Source organism: Bos taurus, chromosome 22, assembly GCF_002263795.3.
Source record: "Bos taurus isolate L1 Dominette 01449 registration number 42190680 breed Hereford chromosome 22, ARS-UCD2.0, whole genome shotgun sequence".
Classification (NCBI taxonomy): Eukaryota; Metazoa; Chordata; class Mammalia; order Artiodactyla; family Bovidae; genus Bos; species Bos taurus.
The window spans coordinates 51,401,306-51,420,538 of record NC_037349.1 but is presented as its reverse complement, the minus strand read 5'-3'; the positions used below and the strand labels follow the sequence as shown (position 1 = coordinate 51,420,538).

Here is a 19,233-nt window from a genome sequence, read left to right as displayed (position 1 = left end):
GAATGTGTTTTCCAGAAGGGCCCTGAGATTTTGCTGAGTCAAAACTGGAAAAGATTTTCATAGATTGAAGCTTGTATTACCACTCTAATGTACTTGATACTAGTAAAAGATAAACATCCCACTTTGGTTGTCTCCCGGAAAGTTCCACAGCCAGTAGCATCCTCTTTGGACTTCAGGGATTCCCAAGGGACTTGCCAGCTGGCACCCATCCCTGTGCTGCTGAGAATAACCCTTCGGAGAGCCAGAGCTAGCACACTGCCCCTCAGATGAATCTACTGCTCTTTTATTTGATGGAACCCAGTCTGCACTTACGAAGTATAATCTTGTGTTTTTACCAGAGCAGAAACTTGGAGCAATTAAGATAGCATCCAATATTTGGGTGACTATCTGAGGGAACCTACCAGTTACCTCAAAAAATTAAAGCCAGGTACTGAAGACCCTCTAGGCCCTGACAACTATCTCCCTTTCATTTACTGCCCTCCCAAACATTCATAGGATACTCATAGGCTAAGTTAGAATTCCACGGACAGAGGAACCTATCAAGCTACAGTCCACGGGACTTCGAAGAGTCAGACACGATTCAGCGACACACGGATGAAAAGTCTTGCCCCTGTTACTTTCCAACACCTTGTTCCTGCTAAATGTCCTGCACACCACAGTGCCGTGCTTAGTCACCCAGTCGTGTCTGGCACTTTGTGACCCTATGGACTGCAGCCTGCCAGTAAAATCCTGTCAGCTACTCAAGCCCAGCTTGAATCCCTGCTCCTCTCCTATTTTGCCGTTGATAACGCCTACCTGGCACTTGTGTGGCCTCTATTTCAGTGTTGTATTCTTGTCTGAGTAATCTTGATGCCATCCTCCTTAATATCTCTTGGTAACTCCCACTTAGCCTGTAGGACAGCCCAGTTGCTACTTCCATGGGACCTTCCTTGACTTCTTGAGTCTCATTCATTTCCATATGACCAGCACTTGGAACAAAAACACTTAAGAGCTCCCAGAGAAATGAATAAATATTAACAGCCTGAGCAGTTCCTATACCCTTCAACACAAGCACACCCTTCTCAGGCTTTCACCAAATGTACACATTCAAAACATTTACTGTACTCAAAGATGTGTGCTCATAACAGATCTATTCCTAACTCCTAGCCCAACCCCATTCTTCCACACTCCTCCTCAAAAGAGCCTGGGGTATTTGAGAAGTGGGTCTGGCTGGACAGCGAGGTCACAAAAACCAAAAGTCTGAATGCTGCTGCCTGCCATAGATTCACACTGCACGGGTGAATATCTATCTGGGCGAACTCCAGCAAGTGCTGCTGTGTACCCCAGGGCATGTCAGGGAGCCGGCACACAGCTCACTTGCGTGGTGGGGCTGGTGAGTTTGGCTAGGTAACTCAGTTCGCTGCGCTTAGACCACCGTAGTGGCCTACCGAGTCCTAACAGTCGGTACCAGAGCGCCAGGCGAGGCTGGGCCCAAGAAGGGCGGGAAGCAACAGGGCTCAGCCCGCACTCAATGGAGCACCGCGGCGCGCTCTGATGATGTCATTCCTCCGCGCCCGTCAACTGGCAGGTGATTGGCTCGTTGGTTCGGGGGCGTGTCCCGGCGGCTGAGGCGAGCCACGGCGCGCGGGCGGTTGGTCCATCCCTCCTTCCACGCGGGTATAGGCCGGGTTCAGTGTCTTTAGAGATCAGCCGGCGGCAGGCATGGCTGGAATCTCCGCGTCAGGTAGCAGGAGGCGGAGTGGGCCCCCGGCACCTAGTCCTGGCCCTCCGCCCAACACCGGGCACCCTCCAAGCAAGCGGGCCCGAGGAATCCCCGCCACCCCGGACCCCGAAGACCCATTCGGCCTGCATGGGGATTTCACCGCCGACGACCTGGAGGAACTCGACACGCTTGCGTCCCAGGCCCTGAGCCAGTGCCCGACCACGGCTCCGGACGTGTCCAGTGAGTTCGCCTTTTCCTCTTGAGAGTGGTGCAGACTTCCCTAGACCCCCTAGATGGCTGTGCCTTCGGAACCCCGCGGTGACCGTTCCGGTGTCTTGCACCCACACTGCCCCTTCCTAGGAATAGTTTGATTTAAGCAGCGGTTGTCTCCCAAGAGGTCTTTTGATTTGAGAGGAGAAATGTATCAGGAATGTCAAACAGCCGATTTGGAATATAGGAAGCTAGGTTAACATTTTACTTGGGTTTCTATACTTTGGACCACTGGGTTCTTAGTTCTCAGCAGAGATCCTTGCAACACAACTACCATAGCCATAAGAACCATCTTTACCTACACGTGGGGACCCATTCTTATGACATATTTGGGAGGCTTTAGATCGAATGAAGACCACCTTTTCCTTTGGACCACCTGAGCACAAGAGGGATCTGGCAGAGGCAAGAGATAGGGTAGACTTATTCTTTTTATACAACCAATAAATTATACTAGGTGCCCAAACTTTAGAAGCTACAGACACTTAGCAACAAACAAAAGCCCCAACCTTCTTGGAGCTTACACTCATTCTAGTGACATCTTATGGGGCTCCCTGGAAGAGAAAGGTTTTGAGGGTACCTTGAATCTCTACTTGGATGTCTTATAGGCATGTTAAATTCCACACAGTCATTTCCTGGAAATCCAGTCATCCACCAGCATCTCCAGCATAGTGCCTGGCAAAGCAGACATTCAGAAAAGACATGTTGATGAACACATGTTCTGCATGGCAGAGACTGGCACCACTCTCCATCCCATACCACAAGCCAACATCCCCCTGGCCCCTTCCAAATCCTGTAACTTTACCTTTTTCTTCCATCTCGAGAATCCATCCTCTGCATCATCTCTGCCATCTCCCTGATCTGTGTTACCATCACCCCTCCCCTGGACAAAAGTTCACTAAATTGTGTCCACATTTCCAGTTATGACTCGTACAAGTCAGACTTCACACCACAGCCAGAGTGATCATTTTAAAACTAAAATCTCTGTCACACACAGATGCACAATGAACATCCCTACTGAAAGCCTTTAATGACTTCACACTTCTTCTAGTATAAAGATTAAAATCATTAACATGGCCCAGAAGACCCAGCATGGCCTGACCCTTTCCCTCTCGCGTTTCTAGCTACACTGACCTTCCTTCATTCCTTGAATTCTCCCTGCTTCCCTACAATACAGAAACTGCACATCGCTGTGTCTTTTTTTTTTTTTTTTTGCTGCACTGCACATGGGATTTAGTTCCCAAGGATCAAACCCCCCCTCCCTGCAGTGCAAATTTGAAGTTTTAACCACTGGACCACCAGGGAAGTCCATATTGCTGTTTCTTACACATTGAATGTTCTTTCCATCCATTCCCCATCGCCACTCCTCTGGTTAATTCCTGCTTGTTCTTCAGCTCTCCATTCAGTTATCACTTATCTAGGGAAGGCTTCCGGAGAAGGCAATGGCACCCCACTCCAGTACTCTTTTGCTTGGAAAACCCCATGGACGGAGGAGCCTGGTGGGCTGCAGTCCATGGCGTCGCTAAGAGTCGGACACGACTGAGCGACTTCACTTTCACTTTTCACTTTCATGCATTGGAGAAGGAAATGGCAACCCACTCCAGTGTTCTTGCCTGGAGAATCCCAGGGACAGGGGAAGCCTGGTGGGCTGCCGTCTATGGGGTCACACAGAGTCAGACACGACTGAAGCGACTTAGCAGCAGGGAAGGCTTCCAGTCATCCTTGTGGATGAAATCCCCTGTTACAGGCATCCCTCTACTTGTTCTTCTCTGCAGCTTTTATAACAGTTGTAATTTTATGTTTATTCTTATATTTTTGATTGCCGTGTAAGCTCCATGAGTGTAAGGACTGTATCCATTTTTCTCACCACTGTAGCTTTCTTGAGAGGCTAAATTGTGCCTGACATATTGTAGATGCTGAGTAAATAATGTTGAATAATGGATCACTGAGATTCGAACAGTGAGGTTCCCACAGCACCTTTCAGCCTTTAGCTGAGACCCTTAAAACTGGATGCAGGGGAAAAAAAACAAGAAACTGAGTGCGGAATGGGGAGGGGGTGGCAGAATTTGTTATTTCATAAGGATTGAATCATGTTCTTATGTTCGAAAATACGTATTCTACTTACTACATCTTCCTCTAATTTGCTTTCAAAAGTGATTGTTTTCAGCACTGGCTGGTGAAAGTGGAAAATCCTGAGTCTTAAAAAGTATATGGGAACTCGGTTTTTTTAATTGTTTTTTACAGATGTTCATAAGGTCACCAGATTAGATGGGATGTCAAAATATCCTGCAGGGAAAAACAGAGAAAGTGTTCCAGTTAAAGACAATTTTGAATTAGAGGTACTTCAGGCACAATACAAAGAACTTAAAGAAAAGGTAAGGGATTTAACTTGTAGTTTTTGTAGTTAATGCATTCACTTATGCATGTGTTAGAAAGCATTATACAATAAAATAGAAAAGTTTTAAGACAAGAGTCCAGATTCATCCCCATGAATTGGGAGAAAGCTGGGGAAAGAAAGCCAGAAAATTTTGGTTGTAACTAAATCCTGAGATTCCTAATAGCCAAGATAAGAAAAGAAACACTTTGTAAACCTATACAAAAAGAGATACAAACTTTCTGTTATAGTACTGAGATAAATTTATAGCATGTGTCTTATAGAAGAAACACAACATCATAATGGTTGCTATTTTCATTAACAGTTTTGCAAAAAGCAGACATTTTTCATATGACTGTCTGTAGGTCCCTAGGACCTTTGGAATGTGCATGCAGAAGTGACAAGTACGTCTTTAAGCTATTTGCTGAAAACCTGCTGTCCCAGGAATGGACCTAGCAGGTCGTGGTCTGGTTGGCATGGATGTATTCTGAGCACTTATTGATCCTTTGGACGTGTTTTAAATGTGTTTCTTCACCTCCCCGGCTACATGTTGAAATAAGTGCATATATGCATTAATTATAATGCAAATAAGCACATTGTACATTATATACAATTTTCCCTTACAAACCTTTCACGAGATCAATTTGGAATTTCCAGATGAAGGCAATGGAAGAAGAAGTGCTCATTAAAAATGGAGAAATTAAAATTTTGCGGGACTCATTGCATCAGACAGAATCCATTCTAGAGGAACAGAGAAGATCTCATTTCCTTCTTGAGCAAGAGAAAACCCAAGCACTCAGTGAAAAAGAAAAGGAGTTCTCCAAAAAGGTGACCCAGAGATATGTTTTGCTTGTATGGACATCAGCTTTGCCTGCTTACTGAGTTCCTTTGGAAGCAGTGCCTAAAGTTGCTTATAAATCTCCCAGGAAGACTTCAGCAGTTGTTTGCTGAAAATACTTTTGCTACCAACTAATTACATGTACTTTTCTTTGAGGCTGGGTGATTTGGAAAAGGACGTAGATGAAATTCTGCTTTGCTGTGGTTGCCTAAGCCACTGGCTAACACTTTGCAGAAATAGGCTTAAATTATTTGCTTCCTTTTTTGGGGGGCGGGGGGGGCACGCAGATCAGAAACTCAACTGACCTAGCTTAGGCCAAACAAACAAACAAAAATAGGATTGCATTCTGTAACTAAGTCTGGGGAAAACAGATGTACTGCGGTCTCAAATGACTCGAGATTTGCCAAAACTCATCTTTATTCTCTGTACTGTTGATAAATTCCATCCTTATGGCTGAGGATGTTTTCTCCAAGAGCTCCAGGCCTCATATTTCACAGCTCCAGAACAGACTGAAGACTTAGGGGTCCTCATCTCAAGTTTTAAAATTCTGGGGAAGGCTCTAATTGGTCTAACCTGAGTTACATGCCTACCCTGGAACTAGTCACTGGAACCAAAGAGATAATAGCTCCCATTCAAATCACATATTCAGAGGCAGGAAAATGATGTTTCTTAGGGGAGGGAGACACTGTTGTGGGGAGAAAAACTGGGTGCCAGGTATACATTACTTTCCTTCACTTCCCAAATAAGGACATGGGTTTTACTCTGCCATTACTTCATTCAGCAAACTTGGCAGTCTTTGAAGAAGCGCTGACCTGTGCCTAACACTAACAGCAGTAGTTGCTTTTCCATATGCATAGTGAAGACCAAGGGAGGTACCAACAAGCCAGAGACTGAAGCCAGGGTTTATCACATTCAAGCGGTGACCTCAGGGTGATCAGTCATGCTCTATGACTCATCTCCTTTATCTGTTCCCGAAAATAACCAGAAGGGTTGTTGTGAGACTTATATGGTCCTGCACTCGTGTCTGGTGCTATGCCTGGCATGGACTGTGCTCAGGGAATGGCAGCAGTTACTGTTGGCCAGAGCAGCAGGTCTCCCCACACTGCTCAGGGTTTTGGTAAAACTATTCCAGATTCTCAGCCCAGAGCTTCAGGAAGACCTGGACTGTGCACCACCATGTTCCCTGGTGGCTCAGGGGTAAAGAACCCACTTGCCAATGCAGGAGCTGTGAGTTTGATCCCTGGGTCAGGAAGATCCCCTGGAGGAGGAACTGGCAACCCATTCCAGTATTCTTGCCTGGGAAATCCCATGGACAGAGGAGCCTGGGGGGCTACAGTCCATGGGGTCGCCAAGAGTCAGACACAACTGAGTGACTAAAGCACAGCAACAGGTTCACTACAAGGTCTCCATGTTACTGTGAGATACTGCACCCTGGCAAGCTTTGTGCTGGGCATTTTACAGTTATATTCTTAATTAATCCCCCCAGTCATGAAGACAGGTATTTATCTTACACATCAGCTGAAGTTCAGAGAGGCCGAGTAAATGGTGTTTGAATCCTCACATACCACCTAGCAATAAACAGGTCAAAATATCTTTCTAGAATACCATGCCATCTTTCAGTAAGAAAGCTAAAACTTGATATTTTGGGGCCATTTATGTCACAGCAGACTTTTATACTATTTCTCATTGTTTGTTTTTCTTTTACTAGCTTGAGAATTTTGAAGCCCAGAACTACTTTTTATTGTTGGTGGTGGTGGGATCCTTGTTCCCAGACCAGGGATCAAACCTGGACCGCTTGCATTGGAAACATGGACTTTTAACCACTGGGCTGCCAGGACAGTCCCCCAGAGCTGTTTCTGTATATGTGATGAGACCTCTCTATTTCTTTTGCCTTCCAGCTCCAGTCCTTGCAGTCTGAACTCCAGTTTAAAGATGCAGAGATGAATGAATTAAGAACGAAGCTTCAGAGCAGTGAACGAGCTAATAAACTAGCTGTACCCACCGTTTCCCATGTCAGGTAATGATGGCGCTAGAGGGTGGAAACAGTTTTGTTATCGTTTCCTAAAAAGTCTGAATGACGGTATCAGGCTAGTTGTGAACAAAGGTCATTTAGACTCTGCCACTGGGGCACAGATCCTCTTTTCCGGAGGCCTCAAAGGTGGTTCAGATGAGGCTGGAATGGTTGGGGGGTCGTAGCATAAGGGCTCCACACTCTCTGAAAGTGCCTTCTTCCTGTAGGACTTTATAAACACAACTCCTCAGGATGAGAAAAGGCTGGAAAGATGACCTCTAGAGTTTTAGAGTAGACCAGTCTTCATTTTTATGTAATTTGTTTCAAATAAGTGATTTTGTCCCAACTGTATGTCAGTCCCAATTGCTTAGAACATTTTTTCTCATTTGCTGCCCAACGGCCCCCACCTTTGCTGCAGATATAATCAGTTTGTTAATGGTCTGTCCTGTGAGAAGTCTGTCAGTATCATTCTTGAAACTTGGACAGTGTAGGTCAGGTCGTCTTTTTCTGGTGTTCAGCATTCTGCTGCCTTTGCTTATAATGGGCAGGGTATGAAACTGAACTCTTTAGGCCTTACATAGTCCAGATAAGACAGAGGACAGCAGAAGGAATCCATCCTTACCTCTTCACACTCTACTCACAGGACGGCCTCAGCATTGTCTGATCTAATTGGAGGGTTAAGACTGCTTCTCTAACGTAAAAGCCCTGGCACCAAGGAACCAGCCATTTCCTAGTTGCAAGAAACAACACACCTCTCACTAGATGCTCTTTCTACTGAAAATCTTTTAATTCAGTCCCTGGCTATTAAAAAAGAGGTTGTTGTAAACTAGTGGTTGCCACTGGGGAGAGGGACAATATAAGGTAGAATGGCCATCATCAAAAAATCTACAAACAATAAATTCTGGAGAGGGTGTGGAGAAAAGGGAACCCTCTCACACAGTTGGTGGGAATGCAAACTGATACAGCCACTGTGGAGAACAGTATGGAGAGTCCTTAAAAAACTAGAAATAAAACCACCATATGACCCAGCAATCCCATTACTAGGCATATACCCTGAGAAAACCATAATTGAAACAGACACATGTACCCCAGTGTTCATTGCAGCACTATTTACAATAACCAAGACATGGAAGTAACCTAGATGTCCATCCACAGATAAAAGTATAAAGAAGTTGTGGTCCATATATACAATGGAATATTACTCAGCCATAAAAGGGATGAATTTGAGTCAGTTCTAGTGAGGTGGATGAACTAGAGCGTGTTATACAGAGTGAAGTAATTCAGGGAAAAAAAAGTATCGTGTATGTATGTATGTATGTATGTATATATATATATGGAATTTTGAAAAATAGTACTGATGAACCTATTTGCAGGGCAACAATAGAGATCTAGACACGGAGAACAGATTTGTGGACACAGGGAAGGAGAGTGTGGGACAAATTGAGAGACTAGCACTGAGACATATACGTTACCAGTGCTGTCTAACACAGGGAGCTCAACCTGGCACTCTGTGACCACCTAGAGGGGTGGGATGGGGTGGGCGGTGGGAGGTGGGTTCAAGGGGGAGGAGACATGTATACTTATGGCTGATTTGCACTGTTGGATGGCAGAAACCGGTACAACATTGTAAAGCAATTATCCTCCAATTAAATTTTTTAAAAAAGAGGTTACAAATTGAAAATATGTTTTGGTAGAATTGGAAATAGTACTTGAATTCTGCCCAATACTTTTGAAGGTAGAAACAAAGGAAAGATTTTTTTCTACCATTTGGATGAAAATGCCTTGACTTTTACACTGCTATCCTGACAAAGACTAACAAGTGTGGATTAGATGAATCTCTTGGTCAAATCACCTGAACATGAAAAGTTTAAAACCTGTTAGAAGTTTTATAACCAGGAATTTTACATAGGGTTAGCAGAATCATTACTCTGCTTTCATAGTTAACTTTTTCCAGTCCTAGGAAAAGCCCTTCTGTGGTTATAAAGCCAGAAGCATGTTCTCCACAATTTGGAAAACCATCTTTCCCTACAAAGGAGTCTTTTAGTGCTAACAAGTCCCTTCCCCAGCCCTGCCAGACAGAGCCAGCATACAAATCCCCGATGAGCAGAGAGGGTAAGTCCGTCTCTCTATCATCTACAACTCAATATCAGACCACTTGACCTTGAGCCTTGAAACAATTGGGTGTTTATTTTCTCCTCCTTTCTGTGGGCCCACAGTTCTGACAGCATAGTGGGGATGGTTTGTCTCTAAGGGTGCTGGAATCACTGAAGGCTTGTCAGGGGCTGGAGGATCTATTTCAAGGTGGTGCACTTACATGTCCAGCAGTGGAATTCCTTTTCACATGTGGGCCTCTCCCCAGGGCTCCTTGGCTGACCTCCTCACCCCGTAGATGGCTTCCTAAAGAGCTAGCAAACTCAGAGAGCTTGTTGGAAGCGGAATCTATCCTTTCTGTGTCTGAACCTGGAAGTCACATAGCGTCAGTTCTATCACTCAGCGTAAGTTCTGTTCATTAGAACTGAGTCCCTGAGTCTGGGCCGTGTTCAAGGGGAAGGAAACTAGGCTGCGCCCTTTGAGTGCAAGTGTGTCAAAGAACTTGCAGGCGTATTTTAAAACCTCCGCAGTCAGCATCCATCAACAGGCCAGAAACACAACTAGGGTGCAGGAATATGCGCTCCTTTCGTCGCCAGGCTGAGTCCAGATGGAGACAGTGCTCCTGCTTCTAGAGAGAAGCAATCTAGCGTTGGTAGTTTTCACTGGGAGACTGTGCTGTGCCCGTTTATCCTGCCATTCAGATCCACCTCTGTCCTGCCACCATCAGCTCTTTCAAGTCATTAGCATCACGGCACCCCTGCCAACTACAGCTACACACATTTTGGAGCAAATTGAGAAGCGGTTATAGTTGGGAAGATTTCCCTGGAGAAGGAAATGGCAACCTGCTCTAGTATCCTTACCTGGAAAATTCCATGGACAGAGGAGCCTGGTGCAGGCTACAGTCCATGGGGTCGCGAAGAGTCAGACGTGACTGAGCGACTAAGCACACACACACACTGAACACACACATATACACACATACACACAGACACACAGCAAACCTCTGTGCTTCAGTTTTCCCGTATATAGAACAAAGCCACTAATAACACCTCCTGGGAGGGCTGGTGTGAAGAACAAGAGAGTTGACAGGTATAAAGCTCTTAGAACAGTGTCTGGCATGTAATAATCACATAAATGTGAAGGTTATAGCTTTTATGTTATTGCCTGACTTAGGAGTGGGGAACACAATTTAATTTTCTTTTCCTTATACAAGTTCCTATTTTATGAGGAAGGCAAAGATGCGAAGGTTCATGAGTTGCTTTGGCTCTTGTTTTGATCCAGAGTTGAAAAAAATAAAACAATGTATGTTTGAAACTCGTCACATTTAAAGAGTTTCTGATAGATGCATGTTTTCATGTTCTAATTTTGATTAACATTTTATTTATCTAGTTGCAGAGAATAAGGTCCACAGTCTGGGAGGTGGCCCCATAAAGCAGGAAGAGCCCCAGAAAAGTCTTCTTGACAGCTGGAGATCAAACAATCAAGGTACCAGAAGGCGTGCCCCTTCTGCCGGATGCCTGCCCAGCTCTGATTGTGCTCTGTGAGGCTGCACTGGAATTGCCTAGCTGTCCTGGGCTGTGGGAACCAGGCAATGCTTTAGAGGGTCAGTGGGAATAGGAATCTGTGATTGAAGTATGTGACTATAAACTGGGAGGGGCCAAGAACAAGTATGCCCCCGAGCCTTCAGTACCCACAGGTGTCTCAGGGGACCTCAGTGGCTGTTGAGAGGAGAGTTGGCATTATAGAAAAGCACTCTCATGTCACCTGTCTTTCCGCAGGCTCCATTTTGATAAACCTTCTCCTGAAGCAGCCTTTGATCCCCGGGTCTCCCCTGGGTCTGTGCCATCTCCTGAGCAGTTGTCCTGAGGCTCCTGCTGGCACCCAGTTCCAGCTACCGGGGCTTGGCAGGTAAGCACAAGACTCCTAAAAAGCTTGTCTGGAAGGAGTTTTGGGGAAGCAAGTCCCCATCTGGTCCTGACCAGCCCCAGACATCTGCTCTGGGCAGGGAGATGAGAGAATTTGCTGCAGGCTATCTGGGTTGCTTGACCATATCTGCCTCTCACACTTGTGTCTTTTCTTTTGTGTTGGTTGCTAGTACCTTGACTGGGATTTCAAGCCTGAGGACCACAGGTCCTCGCGATGGGTCATTTCCCGTCTCAGCCCTGAGAGAAGCGCAGCACATGGCGCTCACCGGACTGAACCTGGTGGCCAGGAATGAGGAAGGCTCCAGCGACAGAGACCCAGCAGAGGGCGGCGGAAGGGCCTTCCCGCTCCACAGGCTCCCTGGGGCTGTGCATCTCCTCCCCCTGGTACAGTTCTTCATCGGCTTACACTGTCAGGCTCTGCAGGATTTGGCAGCAGCCAAGAGAAGCGGAGCGCCTGCGGACCCGCCGACACACCCCTCCCGTGTGAGCCCTGGGGTAGAGGCCAGCCCCGAGGACTCTCTTTATAACCTGGAAGGCTTCTCGGTGGCGGCACTTAGCGTTCTCCAGCACCTGGTGTGCCACAGCGGAGCAGTCGTCTGCCTGTTACTGTCAGGAGCAGGCGCTGAGCCTGCTGCGGGCGAAGGAGACCAGAGCCAGGTTCACGGACATAGTCATGGGGATGCGACCTCAGCCCCAGAGGGGCTTGCCAAGGACCAAGGCCAGCATCCACTCTTGAAGATGCTCCTTCACCTTCTGGCTTCCTCTTCTGCAGCAACAGGTCACCTTCAAGCCAGTGTCCTCAGCCAGTGCCTTAAGGTTTTGGTGGAATTAGCTGAAAATGCTTCCTTTGATTTCCTGCCCAGGTATCCTGCAGCATGGGAGTCATGGTTCCTTGTGGGTCTTACCTGACCTCTCAAGGTCTGTCCTGTGGCCCCTGAGCTTGCTCCCATCTTGCCGCGTTCATACTGCTCGGCTCTAAGCCTTGGTTTAGGTTCTTGGCTCAGGGAGTTCTGAAGTCATGGGAAATGGGGCCAGGTGTTAGAACCAAGGAAGTGGTTTATTTGGCTTAGTGCTGCCTCTAGACAGTAGGTAAGCAAAACACACATGTGTTAAAAGAAGGCTGCTAGTCACCATGGAAGAGCGTCCTGCCCCCAAGACAAAGACCGAACCCAGAGACCTGTGGACCTGGGACGTGCGTCAGGTGAAGACCGCACATCATGGGCATGTTGAAGTTGAGTTTGCTGGGGTTCCCTGAGGAGGCAGAGGGTGTGCAGGTACAAGCTGACTGCTGGGAATCTGCCCATCTGCAAGGTGCCCACCACTGGCATGAGCCACAGGTCACTTGTTCCTCTTAAAGTTTGTTGCGAAACACCACTATAATAAAGTCCTAGCTTGGGATTCCAGACCTTGAACACTTGGGAAGGTAAACCTCACCCAGCCAGTCCTCTAGTTAGTCCTAGAATCTCATCTGCCCCCTCAGCACTCCACCCAGAGGCCAGTTCTTGTGTTGGAATGACTCCACTGGCTGCACAGATTTTAAGTCTTTTCATCTCTGAGCCCAGAATACCTGTTTACTAAACACATTTCTGGATCCTGGTTGCCATATGAATATATTCCCGCCTGTCTGGTCCATCCTAAAGGTGGTGCTCAGAGCTCGACACAGTGTACTGCAGAGTAGTATGGACAGCAAGGTAGGCCCAGGTCATAGTGGCTGGTTGCTTGGATTTTTTTTTTTCCTTTTGAGTCTTCTCTTTCCTTTTTTTCTTTTTAAAATTCCATAGTGCTTTACAATTTTCAGAAGTTTCACACATGATTTCATACAATCCCATAACAACGCTGCTTTAATCTACCCCCATTCTGCCCTTCCTTCCTTCTCTCTCCCCAAAGGTAACCACTAGTTTGCTCTATGAGTCTTTATCTTTTTTAATTCACCTGTATTTCTTAGATTCTACATATACATGATATCATACAGTTTTTGCCTTTCTCTGTCTTATTTCACTTATCATAATGCCCTCCAAGGCCATCCATGTTGTTGCAGATGGCAAAATTTTGTTCCTTTATGGCTGAGTTGAAGATTGAAGGCGAAAGGAGATGGGGGTGGCATTGGATGAGATGGTTATTAGATAGCATCACCGATTCAATGGACATGAATTTGAGCAAACTCCAGGAGATAGTGAAGGACAGAGAAGCCTGGCATGCTGCAGTCCATGGGGTCCCAAAGAGTCTGACCTGACTTGGCGACTGAACAACAACAGTATTCCGATGTGTGTGTGTGTGTATCACAACTTCTTTATCCATTCATCTGCTGATGGACACTTAGGTTGCTTCAGCACCTTGGCAATTGCAGATAATGCTTCTATGAACATCGGAGTGCATGTATCTTTCCAAATTACTGTTTTGTTTTTTTCTTCCCGGATATAACACAGAAGTAGAATTGCTGGATCATATGGTACTCCCATTTTAGTTTTTTGAGAAACTCCCGTACTCTTCCACAATGGCTGCACTAATTCACATTCCCACCAATAGCACTGAAGGACTCCCTTTTCTTCTCATCCTTGCCAACATTTGTTACTGGTGTTCTTGATGGTGGTAGCCATTCAACCAGTCTGAGGTGATGTCTCATTGTGGTTTTGATGTGCGTTTCCCTGGTGATGAGTGATAACTGAGCATCTTTTCATGTGTCTGTGGGCCATCTGGCTGTCCTCTTTGGAAAAATGTCTATTCAGTTCTGCTCATTTTTGATTGGGTTGTTTGTTTAATGTTGAGTTGTACGAGCTGTTTATATATGCTGAATATATGACCCCCTTATCGGTCATATCACTTGCAGTTATCTGCTCCCACAATAATGGGTTCTCTTTTCATTCTGTCCACGGTTTCCTTTGTTGTGCAAAAGCTTTTAAATTTACTTAGGCAGGTCCCATTGGCTTTTTTTTTTTTTTTTTTTTGCTTTTGTTTGCTTTAAGAGATGGGTCTAAAAATCAGTTGCTGCAATTTATGTCAAACGGCGTTCTGCCTGTTTAAATGTTTTTCTTCTAGTTCTGTGAAAAATGCCATTGGTAATTTGATAATGATTGCACTGAATCTGTAGATTGCCTTGGGTAGTACAGTCACTTGGACAGTATCGAGTCTTCCAATCCAAGAATAGGTTCTGTCATTTCATCTGTGTCGTATTCAGTTTCTTTCATCAACATCTTCCAGTTATGGGAGTCTGGGCCTTTTTGCCTGCTTAGGTAGGCTTATTCTTAGATGTTTTATTCTTTTTGATGCAATGGTAAGTGGGATTGTTTCCTTAATTTCTCTGATAGCTCATTGTTAGTGTACAGAAATCCAACAGACTTCTGTATCTTAATTTTGTATCCTGCAACTTTACCAAATTCATTGATGTGTTCTAGTCATTTTCTGGTGGCATCTTAGATTTTCTACGTACGGTATGTCATCTGCAAACAGTGACATTTTTTTCTTCCTTGCCAGTTTGGATTCCTTTTTCTTTCTTTTTCTTCTCTGATTGCTGTGGTTAGGGCTTCCAAAACTATGCTGAATAAAAATGGTGAGAGTGGGCATCCTTGTCTTGTTCCTGATCTTAGGGAAAATGCTTTCAGCTTTTCACCAGTGCGTATGATGTCAGATGTGGGTTTTTCATATGTGGCCTTTATTATTAGTATGTTGACCTAAGTTTCCTCTATACCTGCTCTCTGAAGTTTTTATCAAAAATGGATGCTGAACTTTAGCAAATGTTCTGCATCTGTTGAGATGATCATATGGTTTTTTAGTCACTTTGTTAATGCAGCTCATCACATTGATCTGTGGATAAGTGAAAAATCCTTGCATCTTGCTTTCTTATTGTTTAAATGAATGAATTCCAGGAACCACATTTTTACCAGTTATCATGGTAGATAGATCACCATTCTATTCTGTTGACCTTGTCTGTAAGGTGAAACAACAGCCGTTTCATGGGCGCTTACAAGCCCAGGCGGCACCCTCAGAGCCCGGCGTCCTCCCACCCAGCACAGAGCCTGGCTCTCTGTGAGCACTCAGTGTTTGCTGAGTGAATAAACTCTGTGTTGAGTTAGGGAATCTTGTCTGAAATGCCAGAGGGAGTGTATTAGATGGTTTCAAGCCAGTTAGGCTCCTAAGTGACTGTCTGATGCCACTTCCCACACAGTACTTCCCTTCCAAATTCCTTCATGCTTACAAGCTGAACCCCATTACCACACAGCTTCCTGTTCACCTTGGAATAAAAGCAAAAGCCAGGGACAGGTGCTGGGCTGTGCTCAGTCGTTCAGTACGACTCTGTGACCCCATGGACTGTAGCCTGCCAGGGTCCTTTATTTATGGAGATTCTCCAGGCAAGAATACTGGAGTGGATTGCCGTGCCCACTCCAACTCTGGGATTGAGCCGCACTGCAGGCAGATTCTTTACCGTCTGAGCCACCAGGGAGCGTAACACAGGTGCTACCAGGGCTCTAAAGCATACGTGGTACAGCACAAGCGGCCAGGCAGCCTGTGGTCTCGGGAAGGGCGCCACTGCCCATCCAGGCTTGAGGGCATGTCATCCCCTGAGGCTTGCCTTTCTACCCCATCTGGTGTAGCAGTTAGGTGGTCCAGGGTTGCTCCCCAGGTACTGGCATGGCAGGGGCATTTTTTTTTTTTTTTTTTCTGACAGGTGCTTTTGAACAAAAAGGACTTATCTCCAACTCATGCAGACTAGCACGACTGTTATTTATTGTGCATTTGGGGGCCCTGGAGGGAAAAAAAAGCATTTAAAAGAAGGCTCTGATGTTTTCAAAAAATACTTTGGAAATAACTGTGTTGTATATATAGACAGATTTATTTATTTTAGTTTCAGTGGGCCACTTCTAGCCTAATAATGAAATTAGGTTACTTGTTAGTGGATACTTGGAAATTCCAGTTTCCCAACAAGTTCCATGCTCCCTGGTGGCTAGAAACGTTCAGCTTGTCTATCGTACAGGATTTGCTCTCAAATGAGTTTGCCCCAAATAGACTTTGTTCCCTAATGGTACACAGGGAATATTCTTAACCTCCTTATATGAAAGGGGACACACCCATAGAACTCCCCCACCACCTAGGAGGTTGTGTGGGTTGAGCCAACAGCAGTGCTTATCTTAGGACTTGGCTCCCTGGTAATGAATGGGCCAGGTCTTTGCCCGAGACTTGGGGGAAGAGTGCCCGAGCCCCTCACCATGCACACCTCAAGTGGTACCTTCATATACTTGGCTGCAGGGGAGCTAGTGTTTCCTGACAAGCGGAGAAAATGAAGTCTTCCTTGCTTGGCAAGTGATGTCATGAGATCTGACCAGAGTCTGGCTAGTCCTTTGGTGGTGGGTTTAGGACTTTCCTCTCACACTCAGCTCAAGACCTGGCTCTGTATTTGAGAGCAGAGGCAGGAAGGAGCTGGGAGCAGTGTAGAGGCCAGCTCCCCAGGTCCAGGGAGGCATCCTGTATTTTCGAGGTGGCACTGGGCCAGGCAAGGTCCTGTCCTCTTTCAGCCATGGCAGCCCCGCAGTGAAGGGTAACTCACTTGTTTGCAGGCTAACATTTGGACCCAGGTCTGCCTGAATCCAGGCTCCTCTTCCGTGGCCTCTTCAATTTCCCGTTACCAACAGTGAAAAAGGAGGGTGAGTTTCGGAGCTGCCTTGGAGGCATCACGTCTTTCTGGGCCCCTGTGTTTCAGGTTCCAGTGCGTGTTCAGGGTGCTGCCGCAGTGCCTGCGCCCAGAGACGCCCCTGCCCAGCGTGCTGCTGACGGTTGAGCTCCTGTCCCTCCTGGTGGACCATGAGAAGCTCGCACCTCAGCTCTGCTCCCACTCGGGTAAAGCAGGCCAGGGGGTGGGGGGCACGCGCCCGGACAGCTCCGGCTAGTTGGAGGGGAGGGAGGTGGCAGGGACGGGCCAGGCACCTTCTGAGGCCTCCCGCAGCTTGTACCTCAGGCGGTGGGTGGGAGGGCGGAGCCTGAGTGTGAGCTGGGGCCTCCCTTCCAGAAGGCTGCCTTCTGCTGCTGCTGTACATGTACATCACGTCAAGGCCTGACAGAGCCGCCTCCGAGACACAGTGGCTGCAGCTGGAGCAAGAGGTAAAAGAACCAGAGCCCCTTTGTGGACGGCTTGCCACCCCACCCCACGCCACCCCACCGGAGGGGCACTTTTCCTCCCTAGGGGACAAAAGGGGCTTTCATTCACATCGGTGACGTGTTTAGAGACTAACAAGGAAGACTCGTTTTGGGGGGCCCCCTACTATACAGATATAACACGCATGGACCCAGGATATCCTGGGACTTGGCAGGGTGGCCTGGTACCTGGAGGTGGGCCTGGAGGCAGGGAATCATTGGTGAGACACAGGTCTTGGTCCTGAGCGTCTCTTGGGAAGGCCCAGGATACCATCACCTCTTGGATCCCATCAGTGCAGACAGTTGAGTTCAGTTGCTCAGTCATGTCCAACTCTTTTCGACCCCGTGGACTGCAGCACGCCAGGCTTTCCTGTCCATCACCAATTCCGGGAGATTGCTCAAACTCATGTCCATTGAGTCAGTGATGCCATCCAACCATCTCATCCTCTGTCGTCCCCTTCTCTTTCTGCCTCCAATCTTTCCCATCATCAGGGTCTTTTTTAAGGAGTCAGCTCTTCGAATCAGGTGGCCAAAGTAGTGAAGTTTCAGCTTCGGCATCAGTCCTTCCAGTGAATATTTAGGACTGATTTCCTTTAGGGTGGACTGGTTTGATCTTCTTGCAGTCCAAGGGACTCTTAGGCAGGCAGTTGCTTAGGCCACTGGAGCTCTGCAAGAAGCCTGAGAAAGCCCTCACCGTGATTGGAACCGGGGTGGTGTTCTGGCGCGGATGTAACCGAGTCTGTTCTCGTTCTAGGCCGTGTGGCTCTTGGCCAAGCTGGGTGTGCAGAGCCCCTCCTCCCCAGTCACTGCCTCCAGCTGCCAGTGCAACGTGGAGGTGAGTGCCAGGGGCAGAAGGGGGCTGGCAGCAGGCAGCCCTGCTGGTGGGTGACAGGGCCATTGGAGAGCATTCCATACTCCTTCACCAGGGCTGGACCCTGGTGCTGCCGCTCAGAACCCTTCTCACCCTGGGGTGAGGCTAGGACCGGGGCTGCCCCACTGAGCCGGTGGTCCGGGTGCAGAGACCACATGCCCTGACCTCTGCCCGCGCCCTTCCGCAGGTGGTCAGAGCGCTCACGGTGGTGCTGCACAGACAGTGGCTGACAGTGCGGCGGGCAAGGGGGCCCCCGCGCACCGAGCAGCAGAGGCGGACGGTGCGGTGTCTGCGGGACACGGTGCTGCTGCTGCACGGCCTGTCCCAGAAGGACAAGCTCTTCACAGTGCACTGCGTGGAGGTCCTGCACCAGTACGACCAGGTCATGCCTGGGGTCAGCACGCTGATTCGAGGGCTTCCTGACGTGACCGACTGTGAAGGTGAGCCTGCAGGAGGCCCCCCCGCCCCAGCCCCAACGTGGGGTCGGCTCTGAAGTCCCCGGGCTAGTCAGACCCCCTGGCCTTAAGTCAGCGGCCCGCCATCCACACAGCCTTTGCCAGCACCCGGCCACCCTTCCCTTCCTGCTCTGGCTCCTCTCTCAGTATATCAGCCTGCCTTTGGCTCGTATCTACTGAGTCAGCCTGGCAGAGCCATGGCTTTTCCAGAAACATCCCTGTCTGAATCGCCTTTGTATCACTTTGCTTGCAGTAGCTGAGGGAGCGAGGCCTGGGCGTGGAAGGGACTGGTTAGTTCCTGCGGGCCTGGGGGGGCGGACGGAGTGGTGGGGCCACCCCCAGTCCCGGCGCCTTTGGGCCTTCACCACAGAACCTTCTGGGTTTTGGCTCAGAGGCGGCCCTGGAGGATCTCTGTGCCGTGGAGACCGACATGGACGAGCCCGAGATGGACTGTGGCTGAGGCCTGTGAGCACCGAGCCACACGGTGGCACCAGAGCCACTCCCGTCCTTCCCTCCTCCTCTGATTAAAAGCACTGACTGGCTGAGAGCGCGCCAGCCTTGTGTTTCCTGAGTTTG

General features: G+C 47.8%; 1 protein-coding gene across 2 annotated transcripts; it reads left to right on the top strand.

Annotated features, from left to right (window-relative positions):
* Positions 1-1,602: 1,602 nt before the first annotated feature.
* Positions 1,603-19,202, top strand: ATRIP (ATR interacting protein). Of its 2 annotated transcripts, none has more exons than XM_024982368.2 (13): positions 1,603-1,942; positions 4,214-4,344; positions 5,001-5,171; positions 7,080-7,198; positions 9,147-9,304; positions 10,673-10,768; positions 11,062-11,191; positions 11,379-12,071; positions 16,901-17,037; positions 17,210-17,298; positions 18,086-18,166; positions 18,390-18,642; positions 19,050-19,202. In XM_024982368.2, the coding sequence occupies exons 1-13, from the start codon at positions 1,702-1,704 to the stop codon at positions 19,115-19,117; spliced, it is 2,367 nt and encodes a 788-aa protein (XP_024838136.1). In that variant the 5' UTR covers positions 1,603-1,701; the 3' UTR covers positions 19,118-19,202.
* The last annotated feature ends 31 nt before the right edge of the window (positions 19,203-19,233 follow it).